Source organism: Bemisia tabaci, chromosome 3 (assembly GCF_918797505.1).
Source record: "Bemisia tabaci chromosome 3, PGI_BMITA_v3".
Classification (NCBI taxonomy): Eukaryota; Metazoa; Arthropoda; class Insecta; order Hemiptera; family Aleyrodidae; genus Bemisia; species Bemisia tabaci.
In genome coordinates, this window is record NC_092795.1 from 27824615 (window position 1) to 27852514 (window position 27900).

The 27900-nt window shown below is 40.1% G+C and overlaps 3 protein-coding genes across 18 annotated transcripts in view; 1 reads left to right on the top strand and 2 right to left on the bottom strand.

The window, feature by feature from the left end:
* Positions 1–27900, top strand: part of LOC109031066 (Ig-like and fibronectin type-III domain-containing protein 1) — a 415859-nt gene that overhangs the window by 346222 nt on the left and 41737 nt on the right. For all 10 annotated transcript variants that reach the window (XM_019042365.2, XM_072298097.1, XM_072298099.1 and 7 more), the window contains 3 exons: positions 20196–20399; positions 27253–27279; positions 27618–27728. In XM_019042365.2, coding sequence (XP_018897910.2) covers positions 20196–20399; positions 27253–27279; positions 27618–27728 — 342 coding nt within the window. The remainder of the gene's footprint in view (positions 1–20195; positions 20400–27252; positions 27280–27617; positions 27729–27900) is intronic.
* On the bottom strand, positions 2756–7076 carry LOC109031068 (uncharacterized). Its single transcript, XM_019042376.2, has 2 exons — positions 6923–7076; positions 2756–5641 (listed from the first exon to the last, which is right to left on the bottom strand). The coding sequence occupies exons 1-2, from the start codon at positions 6992–6994 to the stop codon at positions 5291–5293; spliced, it is 423 nt and encodes a 140-aa protein (XP_018897921.2). The 5' UTR covers positions 6995–7076; the 3' UTR covers positions 2756–5290.
* Positions 8748–18856, bottom strand: LOC109031067 (uncharacterized). Of its 7 annotated transcripts, XM_072298103.1 has the most exons (10): positions 18631–18812; positions 17551–17592; positions 16741–16782; positions 16424–16465; positions 16194–16235; positions 15357–15398; positions 14978–15034; positions 13944–13985; positions 9582–9644; positions 8748–8979 (listed from the first exon to the last, which is right to left on the bottom strand). In XM_072298103.1, exons 1-10 carry the CDS (start codon positions 18700–18702, stop codon positions 8836–8838), a joined length of 588 nt encoding a protein of 195 aa, XP_072154204.1. In that variant the 5' UTR covers positions 18703–18812; the 3' UTR covers positions 8748–8835. The 7 variants fall into 7 exon arrangements, with proteins under 7 accessions (XP_072154204.1, XP_072154206.1, XP_072154205.1 ...); XM_072298105.1 differs by lacking the exon at positions 16741–16782 and having other exon boundaries at positions 18631–18844; XM_072298104.1 differs by lacking the exon at positions 17551–17592 and having other exon boundaries at positions 18631–18842.

Below are 27900 nucleotides of genomic sequence, written 5' to 3' on the forward strand. Positions count from 1 at the left end.
CCTCCCCCCCTCTCGAAATAATCCACTCGGTCCCTCTTATGAACTTCAAGAGATTTTGTTAAGTAACTGCGTGACTTATCTTCCATCCGTAATATTTCGATTCGATTAATACTTCGGAGATATTAATTCCCAATTGCTTCTGAAACGACTCAATTTTTCAAAAATTTTCCCCGGACCCCCCCCCCCCCCCTCCCCATTCGACTAGCCTGGAGAATGGATCTGCCCAAATCCCTGATATCCACGGACAATAATTCTCTACAGTAAAAAAACGCATACATCTATCGGGGGCTGTCGATTCCTAACTTACTAACTAAAACTTCATAGAAACCAAATAAATTAACCCGCTACCTCCAAAATAAAATAAAAATGAAAAAGTAATTTAAAAAAAAAAAATAAGAAAGGGTGTCCGGAACCCTACTTTGAAGCTGAGAGAGTCCCGCCGACCCCTCTCAGTGGAGTGTCTTTTAATGTCCCCCAGAACCCCTTTGTTAAGGTGTCCTCATACCTTCCACAAAAAGTTCCCAATGCCGCCTGTATATAGGGTCTTTATGGAACACCATATTATTATTTATGGAATACCGTCGCCGCCATTTTTCCAGGTCAAAAGTCTTTATGGGGCCGAGTATCCCTCCATTTCCCTCTCATGAAGGTATTTTACCCGTAGGCAACACTGCATTGAGTCGGGGTGTCAGATTATGAAGATCCCCGTTAGGGGTTGATAAATGCTCGGCGAAGTAATGGGAGCAATTAAAAGGGAGACTCGGGCGGGAATGGGGAATGTTGATGGGAAAAAGTGCCCCGATTAATGGACACTCATAACGGCAATGTCTGCTCTCCATTCTTCCCCGTTAAGGTACGGAACCTTAGGCGCGTCTAGACGCGGCGTCCTGGACGCGGCGTCCAGACGCCGATAAATCTGTCTAATGATTTTTGCGCGGGGACGGCACCTTAGCGGCGAAGAGACGCTGCGGAAAACGCCGAGCGAGGACGCTCCGATCTATCTCGAACAGATCGGAGCGAAGACGCGAGAAATTCCGCTCAGTCCGCTGCCTTTCCTACCGATTTTTGAATGTGTTTAGTTCGACAAACCCACGAATCGATCACAAGGGCCGTGAATTGATCGACAAAAGCGCGAATCGATCGAAATTCCGTGAATCGATCGACAAGAGCCGTGGATCGACCGACCCACCCGTGAATCAATCGACAAAAGCCGTGGATAGATCGACAAACCTGTGAGTCTATCGACAAACCTGTGAATCGATCGACAAACCTATGAGTCGATCGACAAACCTGCGAATCGATCGACAAACTATGGTCGATCGACAAACCTGTGAGTTAAACGACAAACCGTGAATCGATCCACCAAGTTGTGAATCGATCGAATTACGTCGATTGGTTCACGTTTTGGTTTTTCGATCGATTCATGTCGATTGACTAGATACCGGTGTTCCTTCTAATTGTCAATCATTTCTCGTCTATCGATCCACATTTTTTGTCGATCGAATCGACATCCGTTTTTTAGTAATTTGTCCATCGATTGGTGTCGATCGATTCACGTTTTTATTTTTCGGTCGATTTTTGTCGATCGAATCCACACCCTCCTAAAAAAAAGGGCGCACAGCCATTTTCGCGGCCCAGAGCATACTGTCCGATCAACGAAAATTCGAGAAATTGACGGCGGACAGAGCGGAAAAAATCCACGGATTCCGATCCTAAGGTGCCGTGCTCTATAATGTGAGCGTCTTCTCGCCCTCGACTCGATAGCAGCATTTTCCGCCGGCGTCCAGGACGCCGCGTTCAGACGCGCCTAAGGTTCCGTAGCTTTAGTGACGCTTATTACGCCGCCGCCGCGCGCCGCCCCAACGTAACGAGCGGCCGGCTAATCTCGCCGGGGAGCTCATCAGACATTCACGCCAGCCGGCTGTCTGCTCCCGAATCCATCATTGTGAAGGTCATGATCATACTACCGTGCTAGGGAAAAACACCGTATGAACCTTCAGGCGTTGCCAAATTTTCATTTATAAAAACGAATTTCCCGGTTAACCAGGGTGTCTACAAGTTCAAAATTTTTGGAAAGCCTGGAAATATTACTGATTTTTAAGGGCAGTCCGGAAGTACTGAAAAAGCGCGAAAATTTCGCAAGAAGGTCCGGAATTTTTGTCATTTTTGACGCAATTTGAGCGAGAAATTCAAATCTTGGACATTTTTTGAATTTCGTCAAATGGAGGTACTGAAAAAGGATTAAATTGTTCTGTTGAGGAGGTCCTGAATTTCTTGGGAATTTACTGAAAAAGTACCGTAAACGTACTGATTTTCGGCCAGCGTGTTCTAGTAGACACCCTGTAAACTTATGAATATTTTTCTTCCAATTTTTTAGATAATGCTGTTCGCAATTTCACCCAAAGTTCCCGGAAATTTCAAGGAAAAATATTCGTAACTCTCCTCGAAAATGAACATTTTGTTGAAGGAAATTTGGCAACTCTCGAATGTTCATACGGCGTTCTTCCGTAACACGGCAGCGATAGCCGAGTAGCCTCTCAGAAATTGGGCAGTTTTACTTTTAGAGTACGAGCTTGTAGAACCCTTAGATGACACAACCACACACACACACCCCCCCCCCCCCCAATACATTACGTAATACTTGAACGGCTTTCACCTCATTGAACAAAAATTTGCCGTCCAACAGTAAAAAAGATGGTTCTCTAATTAAAAAGCTTTAATTTTTTCCCGAAAAAATGCTGTTTGGCAAGAAAACTAACAAAAATTCATCCTTTATTTTCTCACGTCAACTCTTGCACACTATTAGGAACTCAAAATGAACAAATAAAGCCTTGTTGCAGTTATGATTTTTTAAAATGGAACAGTGAAAGAAAGCTAATAAAAATTTGAATATACTTGCGGAGTTCTTGGTGTGGAAATCAACACCAGGTGACGACCTATGTCATCAAATGAAGATTCATTAAAAAACCGACAATCTTCGCCGCGAGTCCGTGACGTTGCGCTTGCTCAGCTTGCTTGAGACCAGGAACCCATCTGTAGGACTCCAGTGTTTTCATCACTTCTCCAAGTAGCTGAATAGACTCCATTTTTTCCTTGGAAGGTCCCGTGAAGAAGGAAAAAAACCAGGAAGTAGGTAAAATTGACCGAGGCACGCGTGGCCAACAGAACTCGATCAGAGACAAAATATTTTAGAGACTCACTTCTACATGCCCTGTAGTGCCACGCCACTTACTGCCCTGCTGAGGAAAAACGCCATATAAACATTCGAGAGTTTCCAAAGAGCCATGCACAAAGTGGCCCATTTTTGGGCCCTCGAAATTGGGGTCGGAGTGAGGTTTTTTTTCATCCTTAGGGTGACCCTTTACACATACTAAAATTTCAGATTGAGTATACGCACCGTTTCCGAGTTATGGGGGGGGGGCAAAGTCCCCGATTTTCACCCATTTTTGCAGGTGTTTTAATGTCGAACACCGGCTGTTACGAGGTACCAGATCTAGATATTGAAGCGCGGTTTGCGGTGATTTGTTCAGCTATTCCTGTAGTATTTTTCCACGTCTTTCACGAAGCCCCAAATGGTTTTTCGGGGAGGGGGGAGGGGGGCTTTATTCATAATATCACGACCGTTAGCGCATCTTACTGACTTTACTTTGATCTCTTCTCTCCACGCCGCGGTCATGATGGTATTTTCTGTTGGGGATTTTTCTTCTTCTTTACATTTTACCAATTTTAGTGTCCTTCCCGCCCTTTTCCCCTTTTTACCCCCTCCCCTGCAATCCAAACACTTCATCTCAAGTGCTTCTTCCCGTAAGGCAGATGACAGGGTCATATGTGGGGGATTATTTTTCTTTCAGGACGATTGATAAACTTTGACCCAACTTACTTCTCCCTTACAGGGGTAAGGGCCCCCTTACCCCTGTATTATCCCCCCTCCCTCTGGCCCGCTCCACTTTACTTGAAGCATTTTGCTCCCTCCGCAGGAGAAATGACGATGTTTTCTGTGAATAATTTTTTCTTATTCATATTTTTCACGTTTCTCTTTCCACTTCTATGTTTGATTTATTCTGTCCTAGGTACATTCTCTTCCGCTTTCTTCCAATTTTGAAGCACGAAAATTTAGTTTTTCAACAGCAATTGACGCCTCACCAAAAATGTTTTAGGTAGATGAAAAATAAATAGTAAATAGATTAGATTTATGTACAGCATTCATAATACCTATCGTAAATGAATGGCGTGTGAGCCTCAGTAGAAGTATTTCAGTACCTAAACATAAGTAAAAAATTATTTGCCAGAAACATCGTCATTTCTGCTGCGGAGGGAGCAAAATGCTTTAAGTAAAGTGGAGCAGGCCAGAGGGGGGGGAATAATACAGGGGTAAGGGGGCCCTTACCCCTGTAAGGGAGAAGTAAGTTGGGTCAAAGTTTATCAATTGTCCTGAAAGAAAAATAATCCCCCACGTATGACCCTGTCATCTGCCTTACGGGAAGAAGCACTTGAGATGAAGTGTTTGGATTGCGGGGGAGGGGGTAAAAAGGGGAAAAGGGGGGAAGGACACTAAAATTGGTAAAATGTAAAGAAGAAGAAAAATCCCCAACAGAAAATACCATCATGACCGCGGCGTGGAGAGAAGAGATCAAAGTAAAGTCAGTAAGATGCGCTAACGGTCGTGATATTATGAATAAAGCCCCCCTCCCCCCTCCCCGAAAAACCATTTGGGGCTTCGTGAAAGATGTGGAAAAATACTACAGGAATAGCTGAACAAATCACCGCAAACCGCGCTTCAATATCTAGATCTGGTACCTCGTAACAGCCGGTGTTCGACATTAAAACACCTGCAAAAATGGGTGAAAATCGGGGACTTTGCCCCCCCCCCATAACTCGGAAACGGTGCGTATACTCAATCTGAAATTTTAGTATGTGTAAAGGGTCACCCTAAGGATGAAAAAAAACCTCACTCCGACCCCAATTTCGAGGGCCCAAAAATGGGCCGTTTTTGGCCCTTTTTGTGCATGGCTCTTTACTTCGAAAAAATGATTATTTTTGAGAAAAGTTGCGATTTAAATTTACAGAATCTTCACAAGAAATCGCGAACAACATTATCTGGAAAATTTGGAGGAAATTGGCAACGTCTGAAGGTCCATACGGCGTTTTTCCTTAGCACGGCAAACTAGTTCTGCGTGAAAAGATGAGAAATTATGTTCTATGATGCTGAACCGTTTACTGTCTCGTGGTTCACCTCTGAAGATATAGTCCAAGTGGCATACATTCGAGAATGTCGACAGTGTGGCAGGGCTCAGGGGTAGAGGAGCTGGCAGACCAAGTTGATCCCGGAGATGATAGCGGGGATGGACTTGGTGAAGACGCCGATCCCGGAAGCAACGGCCTGGATGACGGGGATGATGAACTCGATGAACCTCGTCTGGGTGCCGTCCCCGTTTCTCTCCTCTGCCTTGAAAAGCTTCTCCCAGTTGGGCACCAGCTCAGTCAGCTCCTTCACTTGGAGCTCCACCAGTTTAGCCACCGTCTCGTCCCGCCTGGCCTGCTCCGCTGCGCTCAGACCGGGCATCGTCCGGTACTTCTCCAGGGTGTTGAGCGACGCCACCAAGAGCTTGAACGACGGCCCCACATTCGGCTTCGTCAGCTTCTGGAAAAATGAATTTAATGTCAGCTTAACTCTCATTGTGACGATGAATTTCTCTCGTGTAGGGTATTAGATGGAGGAAACAACTTCGGCTGTACGAACTGAGCCATTTGTTCACTAACTGAAGTCCAGTCTTGCACGGAGAAAAAAACCTCGTGCGTGGGACCCGAAGTTTAGGTCATATGGATCTCTGAAGTTTTTAGATTGAGCATCTGAACATTTTAGATCTAGCTGTCGAGGTTCGGGTCACACATCTAAAACTTCAGTTCTTACATCTGAAGTACTTCAGAAGTGAGAACCGAAGTTTTTCGGATGTTTAAACCGAAGTACTTCAAATGTAAGAACTGAAGTTTCAGATGTGTGATCCGAACCTCGACAGCTAGATCTGAAATGTTCAGATGCTCAATCCGAAAACTTCAGAGATCCATATGACCTGAACTTCGGGTCCCACGCACGAAGTTTTTTTCTCCGTGATGTCAACTGAAGTGAGCAAGTGCTCTTGACTGAGCGTCTAGAGGCTTCAGTTGACAGAACTGAGCCTCAGTTTGATGAATTTGAATCAGGGTTCCCACAGTCAGGGAATACCGGGAATTGTCAGGGAATTTTAAAAAGTTAGGGAAAGCCAGGAATACTCAGGGATAATGTCGGAAGTGTCAGGGAAAGATTGTTTATTTATCTTTATTAGCTTTCTAAAATGGATTTGACATTTAGAACAAAAAATTTTACCTGTAAACAGTTTCAAAGTATATCTTTTTGAGCAAATGACACATGTTCAACTGTCAGGGAATTTTTCCTAAACGTGTCAGGGAAATCAGGGAAATGTCAGGGAATTTCATTTTATAAATTTTGTGGTAACCCTGTTAAATGGTTCAGGTTCATTGAAGCAAAGACCTACTGAAGCGAACCGTAGTCTCTCTCCTTTGAATCGAAAAACTTCGGTCGGTGAAGCATGTCCAAAGTGGACCAAAGCTTTTCGGCTGGTTGAACTGAACATTTGGTTTGTAGAAGTAAACCTTTAACACAGCCTTTTAGCCAGCTAACCTAACCTAACTCGAGAAGGGGAGGTTCAGGTTCCGGTACCTTGTAGCTCCACTAATGCAACCAAAGGTTTTTCACCGTAACTGTCGGAACACGAGTCCGTGACCAGCGCAGCTAGGCTATTCCGCAATCGTTCCCAGGCTAACGGCAACTAGTGGTTTAAAGACGGGTTTCGCAGAGCGCACCACACTGAACCAATCACTTAATCGAATATTAATTTAATGAAATACCGTAAAGCTTACGTACATCGTCACCAAAAGCGTTGCAGGCGGCTGCGCAAAGCACCAAAAGGCCAGCGAGGAACACACACGATCTCATCTTGAGTCGTTTCGGCGATGAAATGACGCCTCCAAAATGTCACCAAAACTGGTCCAATCCCATTCCTTACCGGGCGCGTCATTCTCGAGAATAATTGACACTTCTTCAAACAGGACGAACCTATGAAAAATGGATGTATTGTGAAACAACGTATAACTCATTACAATTCTTTGGCACGCACGTGTTTCTACCAAAGATATCCTTGTAGATACGTTTGTTCTCCTCAATGGTATCCATTTTATTTCACTCTTTAACGACGTCTTCTTGCCGACGCCCGGCTCGAATAGGTTCCCGTAGCTGATTGAAAGCGCGTCATCAAATTTCATTGCACCCGATGATGCGACTCAACGAATCGATCATCAGAAGTTACTGGGATTCCCAGGAAGAGAATGGGTGCCTCGGAACCTGTTTTCTTGCTCCTCTTCGCGAAATTCTTCGCGTGAACCGAAAAAGGAAAAACTTCGGTGGCCAATCGACAAATCTAGAGACAATATATTTCTTTATAGACCCCGCACTCCTATCTTACCTTTATTGTTTACACATTACTATCGGAAGTTGACGCCCAGATTCGACCGATGATGACTGATGATTGAAGTGGTGAACGATTGGTTCCACAACCTTAACTAAATTTGCAAAAACTCGCCTTGAAATGTGCTTACTCCAACATTCACCACTCAGCATGTGGCGAGTTTCATGCTCAACAAGTTGCTCATCATTCATCGTTAGACGTAACATTCCGTTGACCGTCAAACTTAACTTCTGTCTCACTCGATTACATTGTTGAAATTGTTCGTGCGGGGTCTCTGAAATTTAATACGAGTATCGAGTATATTGCCCCGGATCAAATCATGCTTTTTGACAAGTTCTTGTACACTCTGGCGACAGTGTGTCCATGTCGAATGGTCGACGTTAATGGTCGATGGTTAATTCTTTCTTTTTAACCACAACTCGTTGCATCACATCGTCCAGTTAAAAGGTCTTTTTTAATATTAGAACTCAAACGGCGTATAAAAACGGGGCTTTTATTTTTATGACATCTGGATCTCTGAGAATTTGAGAAAAAGTAACACCAAGATTTTGATATTATCGGTTACTTTTAATAAAATTTTCAAATTAATGATGCAGTTAATCAAACATTAAAATTATTCATTAACTAATTAAATTGTTAATCATTAATAACTGTTAATTGATTGGTGACAATGAATGAATGAAGTTAGTAGTTTTGAGTGGCGAGCAAAGGTAAAAGTTTTGCTTCCACTTTTGCTATAAGCAATTGTTATTTAAGAGCCCTCCAGAGATAGGAGAAGAACCGCTAAGATCGTGTGTATCTCGATAGCGGTGCTACGATATTTTATTCCACTTTATTTTGTTCTGAGAGTATGAATGGCCGATTTTTTTGCAATTAAAGATTTTTAGATTACAATTGAAAAAAATAAGATTATCAAGACAGGGACTTATTTTTGAGTTTTTGTTCATTTGTAAAACATTTTCTGTTCGATCATAATCTGTTATCATAGAGGAAAAGGAAGTTGTGCAATGACGATGGTCAGTCGCATCCTCGATTAGTGAGGAAGTAAGTAAGCAAGCACGTATGATAATAAATTTTCAATATCGATGACTGAAATTTCGCAGTTTCACTACATCCGTTTGTTAGAAAATAAATATACTCAATGTAATACCTGGACTACATTTGACGGTCTCACCTAGAGCCCATTATCTCAAGCGGCTTTGAATGGAGGAAAATCACAGTCACAATAGTCACAGAGGGGAAATAAATGTATAAGTAGATTTAAATCTAACCGAGTGTTTATTTTGATCAAAAAATGCTGCAACACATATGCCTATCCAATTGCTGCAAAGACTCCAGAACTAATCTCAGCTATACTGTTGACTAAGTTGCTTAGTAAGGTCCTCGATATAGCAATCGTGTCATTTTTATTATTTTCTCCGCTTTCTGGTCTGATCGTAGTTTTATCCGGGTTGGCCTTCGAGAACAGAGAAAAAAGAAAATAATGATCGTGACATGCTTAGCGATTTTTCCTGCTCTTCCTTACGAGCGTCAGTTTTAAACTTATGGGTAAATTTTGAAAGTGTTCGATAGTTTCACCTTGCTTTCCATAAAATTTCGATGAAGAATCATTTCTCAAAGAAAACAAATGTTTACAACGTCTAGTGGTCCATTAATCAAGACTGGTTCAAATGCCTTGTAGACGTATTAAAAGTTGCTCCTCAAACAGTTCTTTCCCTTATTAAAGCTCCATATGGTTTACATTATGATTAAGAGAAAGAATGACTATTAATACGATCCTTATTCTTGCAGTAACACACTTCAACAGACTTTTCATTCCTGTTCAAACTCATTCAAAAAAATACAGCGGCTACGTTTCTTCTTAAAAATATTTTCCCCAGTGGAATGATGGATTAGTCTGATGCTATGTTTTGAAACCAGTATCAACGGTTTTAAGTGTATGACAAACGGTCAGAGGGTAAAAATTATCGGAACCAAAGCGTACATTTTTATGATCGATGACCATATCTTTGAGTATGAAAATTACCTTCTTTAAAACTTTGATTAATGTATACTTACATCTGTAATGTCTTTAGCTTTAACTTTGCTGTTGTTCCCTGTATCTTTATCTTTTCCGTTGTCCTGCCAAAAAAAGTATAAGACAAACAAAATTTAGCTTTCCTTTATGCAAAACAATTTCTATTCGGAAACGTATCAAAATACTACCGATTTGTTATCTCCTTCGTAGCGCGTCCTTCTAACGCGTCCCTCTAAATATTCAACTATATCGATTCGATTTTTTACCAACGTGCATCTCCTTAAATCACTACTTAGGTGTAATTTTGAATGAATATACATTTATTAACTTACTGACAATATTTATTTTTGTTTTGTTTCAGGTATGTACCTTTCGATTGAACCATGTATCAGTCCATGATCATAAAGATAAGTAAAGGCCTAAATTTTTTCTCCATTTTTCCTAATTTTCAGAGTACATCAGCAAAAAGTCATCGTTTTTTGTTTTGGTATCACCCCGAGTTCATACTGTCGTCCGTTATACTTCGCGTTCCTTTGTTCATCGATAAGTTACGTGCTACTGGGGCTTTATCAATGTCCCCCTTTGAGCCTCTCATTTTGATTGTAGAAACCGAGCACCGACTTTCGTGTGCAAATTGACGCCTTTCTCCTTCAACTGCTAATTCTAAAATTTATTATTTATTTTTCTAAGATATAGTCACGTAAACATGCAAGAGATCATACTGCCTTGCCTAACTTGGACCAAATAAGTCCCTTTTCCCAATAGTTAAAGGTTAATCACTGAAACAAATTTAAGGAGTTTCTTCGAATAGTACGGACAGTTTTACCTGCAAAAGACGACTTCTTAATACATTTTTTCGCTCTAACACCTTCTAATCCAATTTATCAAATTCATAATTTCTGGAGTTACATATTCTCTTCAGTGAGTCCGATGCCACTGTAAACAGAACTTGATTACACTTTTGCTGGTGGAAATACAACAACTTTAAGGAAAGACAGCAGTATGTGTTATATCGTGCATGTTTGCATAATTATATTTCTGGAAAACAAAAAATAATTTTTATAATTAGTAGTGGAGGGAGAAAGGTGCCAATTTACACACGACATCACCACTCGGTACACCCAGACATGCGTCACATAAAATCCATGTCCGATTAGATTTCGTGTTTAGGATTCATGGAATTCACGAGAGCAGGGCAAAAAGAATACAATGTTGTCGGTTGCAAAGAGCATGAAGTGAAATGGACAGGAAACCAGCGGCGCGGCGCAACCGGAAATAAAAGAAACGAGAGAGGGAATGTTGGAAAGAAACTCATGTAGCACAGTGCAATGAAAATATTGAGATAAAATTACGATTCATTGCAATTAAAATTGAAATTTCTTGCGACAGAATCGCAATATTTTCTATCATTCGGTCAATAAATGCCAATTTTAAACAATCAACAGAGTGAGTTCCATGCGTCAAAAAAGTAGGCAATGTGCAGTGCAATAAAACTAGCAACTTATTTCAATTTTATTGCGATAATTTTCAACAACATAACCCATATGCCTCCAGTCAGTAAGTATAGGCAACATACACAAAACTCCGATGCACCAGCAATAATTTGACGATGTAATTGCAATTTATTGCAATCTATGTTACTTGGGAATATCGGAATGGGTCGACCAAAGATCACTGAAAACTGTGCTTAGTATAAAATCTTCCTGCCCGTGTGTGACATGCAGGACTAACCTAACCTAACCTAACCCTAAGCTGATGGCGCAGCATGGAGGGGCTCTAGGTAACTCGATAGAATTGCCTGGTCATTCCCCTTACTTTCATGACCGGAATTGGAGTTTGGTGACCTTTGAACTTGGAGTGTAATCCCTTACTGATTGTTGCGGTGCGGCAAGGACGGCCAATAGGAAGACGGCGAAGAGAGAGATGAGGATGAAGGCCCGCATCTTCGCTTTGGGCGAGAGGAACCAACGTCAAATCTCGCGGTAGCACTGACTCTCTTTTAAGGCCCTAACACATTTCCGACGAAAAGCTCATCTCTGTTTTTAATGAGCTTGTTTTATGGGCACGGGTCCCAGCTCACTTTGTGTCTCGCTGAATTCGCCAAGAGGGAAGAGGGCTCTCAGGTTCGAATAGTGTTTGACGAATGAGGTGCAAGGGGAAGTGCACTTCCCTCCTTGTTTTGACCATGAAATTCGAGTCTCGATTTTGCCAAGTTTCCCGTGAAGAATACCCTAAAGAATTTTACGTTGAAACGAAGAGGAAAAAGAATCTTTGCCATTAGGTACAATGCTCAAGGTGAATTTTCTATTTCCAACCCTCATCATGAGACATGACATAATAGTTTTCACTTCAGACAACACAAGTTCTTAGTATTATGAACCGAACTTTGGTTCCCACGGAGAAATAAGAATGGTAACCTACCCTCATAATGCTTATACCTAGTAGATTTCAGGTCTAACTTGCTTCTCTATTAAAGTTAACGAATATCAACAATACTGCATCGTTATAGACACACAGAGGAACATCCTAACTACGACCAGAAAAGCAGGCTGGAAGCGGAATCCACCATAAGCATTGTAAGAGCAACGATGTTTTTTTTTTTTCCTCCGTAGGTAACCAAAGTTTGAAGGTATTCTTCATCACGGGAAATTTCGCCATTTAAATCGAGGCTTGGGTTTTAAGATCAACAAATTTGGTTACCTGTGTTAAAACTTTGGCATGGCAAATATCTAAAAGATCTATCATTTTAATCAAAGTATTTTTCGTGAATCTTGATTTTGGAGATTGAATATTATTTATTTTAATGAGTGGTGAAATTGCGAAATTGATCGCTTTTTAGTGGTGCTTATACCACATCTACACTATGACACCCTGTCTATGAAGAAATATTCGAGACTGATCTACCGTTTAAAGAAGACTTGCCTTACACTGGCATCCCAGAGTATTTTTAGACTGAGAGAAGATCAAAAAGTTATTAAACATGAGACCTAATGGTAAGAACCATGTTCCACACAGAGTCTATTTCTTGTCTTTTAAATGGAAAACATCCATATTTTGCCGGAAGCTTTGCACTGATTTGTCGCTACACTCATTAAAACGACACCATCGCTCCGTGACAAGGAAAAGTGTGAACTCCGGCTATGAAGGGCAGTTGGCATTCATTCTGGTTTGGGGGATGTAGCAAGTGCTCCATCCATGAGTTACGCATATAATCACTACGTTTTCTCTCCAAGAGCCTAGTTGTTGAAGAGTTCACAGAGCAGTCTGCGGGCTAATTTTTGAAATTGATAGCCAAAGCTGTGGACGAAGAAGACAACGGGAGAATGGCTCGATCTTATTGGTAGAATAGCCCCACAATAGACCTCTATCATTTCCCCCGTAGAATCGCTCCATTTTCGTTTTGTCCTCTTTGTCTATGGCGTTGTTTATCGTTCTGTCTATCAACTTCAATTAACAACCTACTGATACCAGTCTGACTTTTTTAGTCGGGGGAAGGGAAATAAATGTTTCAAACTTATGTTATATTATTCCATTCATATTTATTCGTCCATGTATCTCTGCTTGTTTGTTCATTCCGTTTTGTCGCGGGATTTCTCAACGAGGATGAGCTTTGAAACCCGAAGTGAGCCGTCGGTTTGCCCCAGTTAGCCGTTCGATATGAGTATTCATTATTCCCCCTCTTTGTGGCCTTGAAAAACTTCTCAGCAACACACTTCGTTTTAGCGTTTCAGCCCAACGCGCTGACGAGCGCAGGGCCAAGCACTCCTGCTATGCCTGCTAAGGACAAGAACCTCGACTGAGTCTCGTTGTTCGCTTGCGCGTCCATCTCGTTGGCCTGATTGACAAATAAAAAGAAGAATCACAAAAAAACAGTAAACTCATTCGGATTCAGCGAATAGACCACTCGGTAGGGTCAAGGAGGGGTATCGATAAGGGCCTTTTTGCCGCCGCCCCCCCCCCCCCCCTCCCCTAGAACCTGGAAATTAATGCGGATTTTCCAAGTTGACTCAGTGTAGTTTACGGAAATAATTGATTAATTAATAGGGATCTCCCGCTTTGTGGAAGTTTGTTTAGTATTTTTTGTATTAATTTAAATTAGTATGAATGTGACTGGATCCATGAAAAGGATCCTTTTCTTCCGCGGAGAAAATTTTGAGTGACTTTTTTCAAAAGCTTGAACTTCATTTTCCTACAACCTAAGTATTTTTATCTTGGAACTTCAGGACTCGTATCTTCTTCAAGTTTTGAGCTTCCAGAGTCAAACTTGTGCCAAAACTTCCGGATTTTCTTCCTGCATGTATTTCTAAAAATGTAGAAACATGTTTTCCCGGAAGATGAGGGATTTCTCATGGATTTAGTCACAAATAAAGATTGTTGTTCACAGTTGGGTAATCAATACGTACGTTGTCAGGTTTTGCCGGTTTGGTCACATCCTTCCCCGAGCCCTGTAATTTTAATGAACAAAAACATTGTTAATATACGAGTAAAAGTATTGAAGAAAAAATGATAACGCACTAGCACATTGGCGACTTGCAAATTGGCAACACTGCTTTCCACCCATTGGAATCCATTGAAATCCATTGAAAATATCAATTTTGGGTAGGCAAGCCGCCCGACCCAGAATCGATTGTTTTACATTAATTTAAATCAAGGCAAAACAGTGTCGCCAATTTTCAAGAGTCGCCTTTTCAAAAGCACTGTTTTTTCCTTTATGTACCCACAAAAAGTTAAGGGATATTTTTGCTTGGAAGATGCGTTTTTTTTCATGAATTCGGTCACAAATAAAGATTGTTTATTTGCAATTGGGTAATCAATACTTTCGTCGCTAGATTTCATCGGTTTCGTTGGTGTGGTCTTAAAGTATTAGTCTGGAATATTTTATTTGAATTAAAAAATCCTATTTCAGACATAAAATAGAGGGCAACGCCTCCCGACAGCTTAGCGTCCCATTCATCCCAAGGGCTGCGCGTCTTGGGCGTGACGCGTTATGCGTTCTCACATGATTTTATATTACGGAGCATGATATGCACTGGAAAAAAAAAAAAAAAAATACGTTGGATCTAGAGTCCAGACTCTGTAAAACACCGACAAGAAAAAACACTCTTGATTCAATCAGATTTAAGCTTAAATCAAGAACCAAGCCTCTTAATTTGAGCGGATTTCCTTTTGATCCAAGCTTAAATCTGATTGAGTCAAGAGTCCTTTTTCTTGTCAATGTTTTCATGAGTCTGGGCTCTAGATACAATGTGTTTTTTTTCCAGTGTGAAAATACAACTAAACGATGTTTCTTATATAAAAATTTTTTCTTACATTTTCATTTATCGAAAATTTGTTAACGTTATCATTCTTAAATAATTTTACTCGAATCCAATGAACTTAATCAATACATTCGTATGAATTCAGCATATTTGTTCGTAGTTCAGTAATAAAGACTTACGTCATCAGTCTTCTTAGGATTCCAGGTTGCAGGAAAGACAGTGTTCTTTCCCGTGTCCTGAAATATCAATCAAAATAAAATTACAATATCAGAGTAAATAGATTAAAACAATAATGGTGATTACAGCGTAAATACAATGAAGTTAGGTCATCGTCGTTGCTTTTAGGTATTACCATGTAATGCTCCTCTGTATCGTTCGGCCAACATTTTTTGCGATGTCGGCTTTTGTTTTTAGAATTCTTGTCAATTTTATGAAAGTAGTTTTAAATTTATTTATTCATTTTGACAACAAAGGCGTAGCTACGATACGCCTTATAGCCCGATAAAAATTTGAAATTTTGCAGTCAGCTAAATTAGTAATTCAGGAATCAAGACTTACGTCATTAGAATTTGCCGGTTTGGTCGTCTCCTTTCCTGTGTCCTGTAATTTCAAAGGAGAAAGTAATTATAATTAATACACAATTAGAAATGCTGTAAAAGAAAGAAAAATTAAGCACGCTAATACGTCCATTTTGAATTCAACAAAATTCAACGAAGTCACGTTGACGTATTGGTGTGCTTTTTTATGATTGGTTATTCATTTTCCAAGCGGGTTTTCTCTGTGACCGTCATTATCTCACCTCAAATTTCGAAAATGAAATGAAAAAATGATGAACATTTATCATGGTGGAAAATTGCTGTAGAGGACCCATCAAGTCCATAAACGCCAAAATCAGACGTTTATATTGAACGATTGATTGATTGATTTAATTCTTGAGAATCCAAATACTAATTTTTTGGCCTCAGGGCCAATCCATTGGGCCATAAGATGCTTAGGTGGGGATTCGAAAAAACAAATGTGAATCATGTGTGAATCAAGAAGTGCACGTAACTTTTGGACACGCCTCTTTAGTATTCGCGCTAAAAGTCCATTTTTTAGTTAAATAGTTTTTCAAGCTGCCATGCCATAGCGCATCCAGCGTGGCCGAGTGCCACCGCGCCCGGCTTTAGCCTCGGAGGTTAAAATTCTATTCCTTTCCGGGAGGAATGTTTTTTGTTTTTTGTTTTTTTTTTGTTCCTTTTTAACTGAAAAAGTATGGGCAACTATATTATTACTTCCTCCTGCCACTGAAAGAAGCGCCTTCCAACGGAATTGCGTTGGAACGTCTTTTTGGTAATTCTGATGCGTGCAATAAATTAAAGAATAGGTGCTAGTAATTTGATAATCAGGACTTACGTCATCAGATTTTCTCGGTTTGGTCGTATCCTTTCCTGTTTCCTGTAATTTCAGAGAAAAAAGTATAAGTAATTAATACACAATTATAAATACTGTAAATAAGAAAAAGTTAGCACGCTAATACGACAATACGTCCATTTCCGTATGAAGGCATTGTCAAATTATTTTTTACTAATTCTTATGCGTGTAATTAAAGAATATGTACTAGTAATTCGGTAACCACGACTTACGTCATCAGATTTTCTCGGTTTGGTAGTCTCCTTTCCTGTGTCCTGTAATTTCAAAAAGAAAAAGTAAAAGTAATTAATATACAATTATAAATACTGTAAATAAGAAAAAGTTAGTACGCTAACACGTCCATTTTCGCTACGACTCGTTGAGAATCATTCATGCATTGAGTTTGCCCGCATAGGTAGGAATTTTTTTGTTTTTTTCCCCCTACTTTACGTTCTTGTAATTATAGATATGAAAACTTTATTTTCAAAACACAGAAGTGATGTATGAAATTTTATTGTAAAATTATAGTAGTTCAGTAATTAAGACTTACGTCATCAGATTTTCTCGGTTTGGTCGTATCCTTTCCTGTGTCCTGTAATTTCAAAGTAATAATTAATACACAGTTAAGAACATTTTTAAAAAAGGAAACGGCATCATACTAAAATTTTCATTTTCGTCGACACGTAAAATCATCATTGCCTTCCTCTAAAGCTAAGATACATGCAGAATTCTTTCAGTATATAAAAAATGCAGCATTTTTTCATTCTTTCTCTTCATCTTTCTCCATTTTCACGAGTCAAATGTCAAGTTTTCAAAGTCAAACTACAATTACAGTGTTGTGAAAATCGTGTATCCTTCTCCTAATCTAAAAACAAGCGGGAAGTTTTAATACTTAGGTACAATTAACAATTATGAATTTATATACGTGTAGTTAAAGAATGCTTGTCGTCGCTGATTCGCTATAAAATCAACAAGAAGACACCTGATTTTTCTGATACCGGAGAACGTCCCTTGCATATTCTTTTCAACGCACCTACGTGATTTCATTAAAGGGCTTAACTGAAGTGGAATCAGAACTAGAATGAACTCGAACTTTCTAAGGAAAAATTTATACTTTTTCTAAAAGCTGGCATTTCTATTGGCAAAGTTCAAATGTTTATGTTGCGTTTTTTCCTTGAATGACAGCACTGCTATTTCATCTAATGGCAGTAGTAGCTTTAAATTCAAGTTCAAAATAATCGACACAACCGTTAAATTTGGCAATGACTCATGTGACTTCCTTTAATTCTACTTAATGCAGCCCAAATAACATACTTATCAATTAGGGATGTTTGTTCGTAGTTTGGTAATGGAGACTTACGTCGTTAGGTTCCGCCGGTTTGGTCGACTCCTTTCCCGTGTTCTATGGTTTAATTAAAATTAAAATTAAATATTAATGAAAAAGATTGAAAAAGTAAAGTATGGCGCATACACAAGTGACCATGTTAATTTTTGTCTGTCCCAAATCTCCGGCCTCCTGTCCCTCCCAATGTTTCAAAAACTGAAGAAAGCTAGACGAAAAACTAAAAAAGAATGCTTTATGGGATTTTTTTTTTGTTCGAAGTGAAAAGGCTTGCAAGAGACTAAGCTCGACCTTCCTCCCCCTTCATAAAACTCTCTAAGACGAGCTTAAATCTAACCCCCCTCCCCCCTTGAGTAGGTAACGTGTACTTGAACAATCATAAAATACCATCTTTTTTGTAAAATTTCCCAGAGAATACTCTTGAGAGCTAGTGGAAGGAAAATATTTGAAACAAAATTTTCTGCAAAAAACGTGATCACGATTTGCTTTTTTGTTTAAAAATTAAAATGTAGTGAGAGATTCGCGATGTCGCAGACTGACATACGCTGTTTGATATTTCTTCCATCGATGTAAATTTATTAAATTTCACTAAATCGTGAGAATCCCTATTTTTTGTAGGGAAAGGGGGTGTATATTAATGAGGCTAACTGAGATATTAGGTTTGGTATTTCCATCATCGATATAAATTAAAAAACTTACACGGAATAAACTATATAGTGCTGAGCACTAATTGTTTAGATCAAATAGAGCCATCTGATATGGCAGTACTGTTGAGACCTACAGTCTATAGGACTCGACCCCAGAGTTTTAGGGCTCAGCGTTACTGCCATACTACCTGGCTCCATTTGATCTAAACAGTTAGTGCTCAGCACTATATCATTTTTTCCGTGTAGTGTTGCCAACTCATGAGAATCCCCATTTTTTTCAGGGAGCTTTAAGGAGCTGTTGGGAGCTTTTTTTAGGGGGTATATCAATGGAGCTTGCTGGGGTACGTGGTTTGGTGTTTCCATCATTGGCTTTTCAACAAATGTTGCCAACTTGTAAGAATCCCCATTTTTTGTAAGGGAGCTGGAGTATATATTTATCAATAGAGCTTACGTCATTGGCGGGGTGAGCGATGACGGCTGCGCCTAGGACGACCAGAAGGGCGAAGAGGGTGTAGGTGCGCATCTCGGCTGTTGATGGCGACACGCAACGTCAGCACTGGAACTCGAAAAGAACCCGTTTCACGCCGGTGCGATCGCATCATTACCGCGCCGAATTTAACGACGCGATTTTACTAGCTCGGAGGTGCCGACGAGATGAGAAATCTTGATTACGATCCCGGGGTGGATCCGAAGCAAATGCGACTCCGTCGCGAGTCTCGCCTGAGAAAAATTTTATTCGGAAGCTTTGACGAAAATACTGTGGGAGCAGAGGCAAATAGGTTGTTTTGTTTCGACCTAGAAAAATAATATGTGTCAAGAGGGAGGAGAGAGGGGGGTTTTACAGAATGCATATATCACAGGCAATTAGCAATCGCCGGCAAATTGCTATCTATTCGTGTTGAATTAACAAATTAAAAAAAGTTAAAGTGAAAAAAGTAAAAACGAGATAGGAAGTAGTGATTATTATGCTTTGAATTCAAACGTACGTTATCCTCTTCTTCTTGAATGCATGGTACCAGCTAGCACACTTGGGAGTTCGTGAAATGTAATCAATAATCTGCGTTGGGTTTGGTTTGGTTAAGCAACTAAAATAACTTCTCGGCAAAGCGGAGAGTATCGCTGGATTTGAAGGCGTTCCAAGCTGAGGTCGTGCCTTGAATTTCTTCGCTAAAGAAACCTTTAATATATCGATGTCATTGTAATTGCGATTTGACGGATTGACAAGTACGGAGCTTGCAAGTTGTCGGCGATTGCTGATTGCCTGCGACACATACTTAAATCGGAATCTTTTCCTAAGAAAATGATGAGTACAAAAACTCATTTTTTCAGAAAACTCCGAGTCTTTTCAAGTGAAATTGAGCACAAAAGTAATTTCGGAAACTTTCACAGCGGAAAAATTTCTGTTTACCTACCAACTTTATTTTTTTAAAATCAAAACCAAAGATAGGTACCTCGTATCAGAAGAGAAAGAAAATGTCTGCGAAACCAAGCTCCAGTCATTTGCCTAACGTGTACAGGGTTATTCAAAAGTCACGCACCACTGGCCATGAGGGGAGAGGCCATTTGAAAATTTTGAGCTCCCCCTCCCCCGAGAGGAGCAATAACTGGTAAGTACCTGAAAAAGTTTCCCCTCAATATGAGGAAAAACGTCTTAAACCGCATATCGATATCATAATTAGAGCTAAAGTTATGGTCAGTGGTGCATAACTTTTAAATAACCCTGTAGGTTGAAGTCAACGCCCCAACAGGCCAACGTTGATAATGTTTTTTCACGAGCGGGAACTTTGAACTTTTAATTTTTCATGTTAATTACGAATTTGTATATCTCTCATTTAAAAGTTAATTTTGGAAGTTTTCGATGTGTTCAACGTTTATGACGTGATCTTTAATGAGAAAACTTGTGCTGCATTGCTTGGTTTTTACTATGTCTAGTGTTCCTTTCAGTTTACGGCTTCCGATTCTTCTTGCTACTTCAATGGATTTCTGACCGAATTGTTTTGTTTTGTTTTTTGGCAGCCCCGCGGATGGACGAGACGGCGACGCAGCCTTTGCGCGTGATGGAGGGAGACGACGCCCTGCTCACGTGCGTGGTCCGTGACGTCTTGGACAACACGGTCTTGTGGAAGCTGGATGATAGGGAACGCCATAGCAAGCGAATTCTCACCGCCGGTGAGAATCGAGTCACCGCCGACACCCGCTTCGATGTTCTCCATGATCCCGGTAAGAATTCACACACTTTTAACCGATCAGTCGAAAATAATCCGTGGGTCAGTTGCGCTCAGAGACAAGAAACCCTCCACTGGCCCCTTGGCGACAGGTGGAAGCTTTTACTTTCAGGGATTCAACAATTCCTTATGGACAATTATGAGAGAGCAACAGTCATCACTCTAATTTCGGCTGTAGACCTACCTACATTGTGAATGATGAGCTTCGGATGTCGTCCACAACCCGGCTATTTTCGGCTTGTTTGCAAAACGAAACTGCCAACATACGTTGTTGAACAGCAACCATGTAGGTAAGTCAACAGTAGAATGCTGAAGTCCCGAAAGTAAAATCTTCCACTATGACTAAGGTACTAGTGAAGGGTCTCTTGTCTCTGGTTGTGCTAGTCACAGAATAGTGTTTGACTTCAGATCATACAACAGTAGAAAGTGATAAAAGTGTGAATCATATGCCAAGCAGATCATCGTGCATGACATTATGACGAAACAACCTATATTGACGGTGTTGCATATCTCGGTTACGGTGTTCAAAATCTTTGCTCACTGATGTCATTCATGAATATGGATCAAGTTTAATAGAAACGCACCAAGTCGCATTTTGGAAAAATGCGTTAGGTCTTGGAGTAGTTCCCTAGGAGTAGTAATCCTTCTAATTTCCGAAAAAGGAAAGTAAATTTACAACTAAAACTATCGGTTAATCACGTAAAGAAAGGGACCGTACTTGCTAACTGAGTGGATCAGCGGAGCTGCTTGCCGCTACTTGCGTGAGTGAGATGGCGCGCAAGCCAGCCTTCAATTGTGAGTGATACCGTGCAATACACAGGAGATCGAATAGTTGCGTCGCTCGCCTGTTCGACCTAGCCCAGCGCTGGCGCAGCGTCCGACTGACTCCGAAGTGAAGCACCTGCTATCTGTATCTGATTGCTCATCCTACCGCTGTGTTGAGTCAACGCGACTTTACTACAAGGGATTTTTCTTGGAGACACAACCATCTTACTTAACACGTCAGTTTCGTTCTGAGCTGCATCAATGTAGAGGTTTTGGCAGCATTGAAAAATAGTTGAATCTTTTTTTTTTTTTGCCTATTTTTCAGAAAATGTTTGTTTTTGATTGCAAAGTTTAGTGTTATTATTAAATTGAAAATAACTTTCGATTTAAAAAAAGAGGTCACTAACTTAAAACATATTTTCTTTCAACAAAAAACATCAGCCACCAATACTATTAAAATACATATAAGGTTTGCATTTAGATTCGATAAAATCGATTCCTAACCAGTTGTCCTCGTGCGGAAGCGTGGATCCATCCAAATTTACTCACTTAATCTCGAATAAATCGTGTCAAGGTATGGAAATCAGCCAACTGGTAACATAGAGAGATCATACAAATAGAAAACGCTGCAAAATTGTAAGGAACTCAGCATATAGAATATACGATATTCACGCTGGGCCTTTCTGGAAAAAGTTAATGTAATTAGGGAATGAATATGCTTTAAATTTAGACGATCGAAGCTGAGAAGGGGTTACATTTGTTTTTAAAATCCCTCCTGTAAATTGAAGACTTGCATTGGATTGTCGCTGTTACAGAGAGGTTAGTGAGAGTTGCATTTTAAAAAGTTTTCGTTTCTATGAGAGGATTGAAGACATGTAAGTGACTTCGGAATCTCATTTGTATAAGCAGTCTTAAATTACGTTGCTGTAAAGACATTATTCAAAACTCAATGTTGTAATTCCTCATTTGCTTCGTTCGATCTCATGCTCAAAAAGAGAACGAGGTGTCTCTCTAAGGGTATATTTCAAAACTAGAGAGAGGTAGGATAACTCTGCCGTTCTGAGAAAAAACGCCGGATGAACATTCGAGAGTTGCCAAATTTCTTTCGATAAAATGTTTATTTTTGAGGAAAGCATTGGCTATTTTCCCTTGCAATTTTTAGAAACTTTAGGTGAAATTGCGAACAAAATTACCTGAAAAATTGGGAGAAAAATGTTTACTAATTTTTCCTGAAATTTTTTATTTTCTAAAGGAAATTTGGCAACGCCTGGAGGCTCATACGGCGTTTCTCCTTAGCACGGCAGAACTGGACAAGGCACGTTGCGCCTCCACGTTGAACGCTTTTCTTGCTGCCCTGGATTATTTTTTCAGTCCATAGCGTATTTTTCGAAGGAAGAAACAACACATTCTCGCAACTCTCCCATCTGTGACATGCTTCAAACACACATTCTTTTGTCTTTGACCTTTTACCTCTCGCAGCTTGTCCCCGGGATCCGAATGCGGGACCAGTGACAGCGGGACTAGAGTCATTCTAATGTCTTCACACCTGAGTGGTTAACGGCTGCGAAATGTCTTTTTGTTGGACGGGTTAAACATGGAGATCCCGGGACTGAGGAGCGTCCCTCGCATCCCTCCGTGAGCTTGTGACTACTCTCCCGAGGGAGCGTGCGTCAACTGAGCAATTTTTTCCACTCGGTCGACATCGGGTCTTTGGGGAGTATCGGCGTCTTGTCGGGACAAATTGAATCTAGAATCTGCATTGCACCGTTGTCAGATTTAGCGTGTCAGCTGCTTCCGCGATTAATACTTCAATTTTTCTACTAAAATTCAAGTACAGACGAAATAAAACTTCAAAGAAAAGGGAGTTTCAACTCAAGCTTAGGTTCTGGTCTTATTTTTGATTGGCTTGAAATATGCACCTATGTTTTCCAGAAATATATTTTAGGTGATTTGTTCAGAGCACTAGAAAAAAAAGTAGCTTGTATCTAGAGTCCAGACTCTTAAAAACACTGACAAGAAAAAAAAACTCTTGATTCAATCGAACTTTTTGCTTGAATCAAAATCAAATCCGCCTAAATCAAGAGGCTTGGCTCTTCGATTCAAGGAAAAATCGGATTGAATCAATAGTATTTTTTCTTGTCAATGGTAATAAGAGTCTGGAATCCAGATCCAAGCAACTTCTTTTTCCAGTAAGGTTATGTTTTGTTCTAACCGGCATGCGGTATGTCACATTGATTACATCAAATATCTTGGCTAACTTTGAATCTGAGGCCAAAATACCTCGCAGATTTATTTTCAAAGTTAATTTTTACGAAGGAGAACTACACTTAAGAAAACTCCGGTCGTGGAAGCCGTACTTACGGGCTTCATAGACATGTCGTCCGCGTTCCGGGCTCAGAGGCCGAAAGTTTCGGACGTAGCAACCGGAGTATTCGAAGTCACTGCTCCAGCACTTGGAACTTTCGGCCTCTGAGCCCGGAATGAACGGTATCTATATAGAGCCGGTGACTCTTTTTTCAATGTTACGAACATTTTTTCATGATTTTTCTTTACTCCATATGAACATCACATAAAAATAATTTAAAAAATTAACGTTAATTAGTTTTTCTCTGGATAAAAATAGTACAACATCGGGGACTTTGAAACGGCTTAAAGGACACACGTACTTAACCATTTTCTGATCGATAAGGTGCAGTTGGTAATTATCGCGGTAAACGTATTGATTTCGCTTTGATCACCTACTGCCTCCAAAATCTACATTTCCGACAGTGGCCCATTCCGAAAGACATCACCACTATGTGCCATGATTGTGAATATTTGTGGTTGAGAAGAGAAACATCATTAGTGCTGCACAAAGGGGTCCTTCCGTAGATTTTTCCGGCGATAAAAGAAATGCTCTGAATATTGGCACTTTAAGAAGAAAAGAACCTTTAGAATATTCTCCCTCGATCCACCTCTGGTGGCTTCGAAAAAAAGTCGTGTCCGGATGAAGGACTTTCCAGTTTTATTAAAAACTCTCAAGACATGGCTTTGTTTGCCAGAGAGCGACCAGTATGGGTGACGGGTCGTCCCGAACCTCGATGCCATTTCGCCGAGAAATTACGTTTTTGCCAAAATAGTGTGCGTTAACATTTGAGAGGGTGAGAATTAAAGAGGCTTAATTTCATCGCAACGCCGGAAAATTCCGTCTTATACTATCAATTTGTTTACTCAAGATTAGTTACTTTTTTGTAAATAGTGTTCGTGAATTTTCTTTTTGAATCGAGGAAAAGTCCTTCAAAGTTTTGTTGTAGAGCATGGGCTCGTTAACAGAATAAAGACGTAAGGTTGTTAGGTGAAACTTTGAAACATTGCATTGTAATTGCACTACATTTGCAATGAAGAAGTACTATTTTTGGCTCATATGCCCTCGTCGCTTTTCGTATCCAGATAGGTGCTTTCGTCAGCGAGCCAGAAATATTGGATCATTATTGCAGGCTGTAGATCACTTAAACTCTTTGACTCGCGTGTGTAAGACTTGATGAACCATTTGACAGAATGAGACTCAAATTACTAGAAAATATGTTATTTTATCCAAATTTCACAAATGAATACCTTGAAATTATAGAAAAATGCCCATGTAGCGGTAAGTTAAAAGAACGCTTGATGAAAGGTTGACTCAGACTATCTTTAAGAGTTTACAGGAATCGGCTCAAAATCGGCTCTAGCTTAGGAGCAGGTGAGCGAAAGAAATAACTCCAGTTTGAGTCAGTCGATCTCTGGCCCATTTTCCGCACTTTTAAGGTGACATTTTTGTAACGGTGCATATGCGCTGCCCTAACAAGTGAGGCTCATTTGTGCACTTAGAAAAGTATCTCGGCCATATTATTTTATTCCTTAAGACACGCACATGGAAATTCAAACTTGTACTCAGCATGGCAACACTGTTTGCGACGAAGTGGGTGTTTTAATAAAAAGCAAGGTTATGAAACCTCCATGGCTACTGGAGCACTGGACGGTGATAACGAAGCACTGGAAAACAAAATGAGGCCTCATAACCTACATTTCTGTTTTCTCGTCTTGAGCTTTTGACAATAAGCAGAGTTACTACGAAGGGCTTGAAGCGAAATGTTCATCTGGAAAAAGTCATTTCGGATGCAAGAAACAAATACGTATACTCCCGATAAAAACGTATGTGAAAGGAAAAAATCGTGGTCAATTTTTACATGTCAAAAACTAAATCAACGATCTTTGTTCATAAGAAAATGAAAATCAGCCGATACGGTCATCAGGGTCATAGAATTCAGACGCATTTTTCGGGCTTCGAGCGGTTTCTTTTTGCTAGGGGTGCGGTATCGGTCAGTGGCGTGGTGTGCTTTGCGATATATCGATTGTTATGCCATTTTAACCTATGGAAAAGGATCGATAAACAGGGTGTTCGCAGCGAACACCTTAATAATCGATTTTTTACCATAGGTTTAAATGGCAGAACAATCGGTGCATCGCAATTCACGCCACGCCACTGGTATCGGTCAGACGGCGCGTCGCGAAAGTCACGGTAGTTTAATTTAAAAAGAGGTATCTTCCTCTGTACGCCCGTCAAATAATTTGTGGAAAGGAATATGGCGAATGATGCCCCTTCATTTTATAAGTTATGCCAAATTCAACTCTCCCCAGGAGAGTCTCCTAATTTTCCCGCAGATGCAGCGTGGCAGCTTCCACCTGCGGCTATTTCATAAAGTTCGAGAACTCCAGAGAAAATACCCCCAACAAAGGGCCAAAATGAGAAGCAGTGTGGCGTATTCACGATGAATCGTTTGTTCTTCGCCTTAATTTACGGAAACGAATCGATTATTGGAGTGCTCCTTAAGTATCGATTTTTACCACAGCTTCAAGTGGGAAAATATCGAAAGTCGATGATTAACGCCTCGCCACTGAAAATGAGGTCATCAGCAAACATAACTCCGCTAAAAGGATAATCTTTTCGGGGTCCGACACGGACGCGATGCGAAGTTGGCTCATCCTCCAACCCCTCATCGGCGGACAGGTGGTGGGGTCAATAGGGGGTGGGAGGGGGGGTTGATCGGTGGCATCGGACCGATCATCAATCTTCCGGACAGTGTTTGACATTGGAGTAACAATATACTGACAGCCAATTTCGGTCGCCTCTCCTCCGCCTCGTCGCACAACGGAAGAAGCTGTTTCGAGAGGTCGGACAAGAATTTTTCACGATAACTGCAAATTTTGATGTTTATTTTGTCATATGCTAGATTGTAAGGGTTTTTCGTAATGAAAATTTCACGAGAAAATCTATGGAAACCCTTTTAAACCACTTTGTTTTGTATTAATAATGTTTTACGCTGTTATTTCCTTATCGTGTGCAACCTCTCCTTGTAACTCGCTCTACTGCGCGGCGCCGAGAAGATGGAAAAGCGAGATCATCAAACGCCGCTCGAATCGGCCGAAAAACCACCGTTTGTCACCGCGTTGTCGGATATCAACTGAATGAGCGTCATCGAAAATGATAATATCTGAAGTAAAAAAAAGTTTCGAGAGTTTTTGGAATGCAACGCGACGATGCTCATTTTAACTGAGCTTTTAGTTTCTATTTTTAGTATTTACTTCTTCATTTTTTTTAAAAAAGGAAACTTTCTAAGGATGTTTTTTGGAATTGAACTACATTTTGCAATAATGAACCACATGGAGATGAAAATAATCAAAAAGTGTGGTTAATATGTGAAGTGAAACGCAAAGTAACCCGAGCCTTCCGTTGACTTTGGGTTTTCCCGGGTTTTCAATTGGTTTGGCGCTTAATTCAACGCAAACTGCACCAAAATCAACACACAATTTATATTGATGTGTGTCCAATTTCCTATATCTCAACCAAAAGTAGCACAAGGCTCGCCGAGTTGATTGTAGAAAGCATCATAGTTTCACCATCGTATTCCTCGGAAACTTTTACGCAGAGATAGATGATTGAATAAAAAACTCCCGGTTCGTGCAAGATGTACTTTTTCAAATTTCTCGTAACCCTTAGTTTTCAATTGTTAGAATCACAATTATTTCATTAAATTGACGAACCGTTCATTTTTTATTTGTTTCAGTAAAACCAAAGGACAAAAAAATCAAAGGTGAGTCTCTCTACGTCTCAATAAGGAAAGCAAGAGTGAAAAATAGTCAAAATTAGTATTTTTATCAAAATAGATTGAGTTTAATTGATAGTTAGTAATGGTTCAAAGATATATTTAAGTAAGAGAGTAAATGGTGGTGAGTAATTGTAATCGTTTATATTTCTCGGCACTTGAGAAATTTTGAAGTATTGCGAAGGCGAGATTGAAGTCAGATCCTTACAACAATAAAATGAGAGGAAATTTTGAAAAGAACTTCAACGGTCAAAATAATTTTATATGAAACTTGTTAAATCACCAAATAAAAAGTTTAAACCTGACAACGTAATTTTTTTTTCCAGGTAATGACGTTTGGGTTTTGGCCATAAAAAATGTCTCCGTCAGTGACGCTGGCATGTATGTCTGTGAGGTCAACAGTGAACCAGTCGTTCGCTCGTTTCATAAACTAATTGGTAAGTCAACACATAATTTTTTAAAAAGTAAAGTGTATTACATTCAAATTAAGTTAGTGGGGTAACTTAATAAGGAGAGTTATAAAAAATAATTTAAAAGTAAATTGGAATTAAGTTGGAAAGACCTAACTCGAGGTCAAAATGTTCAATATTAAAGACAAAGATAATTAAT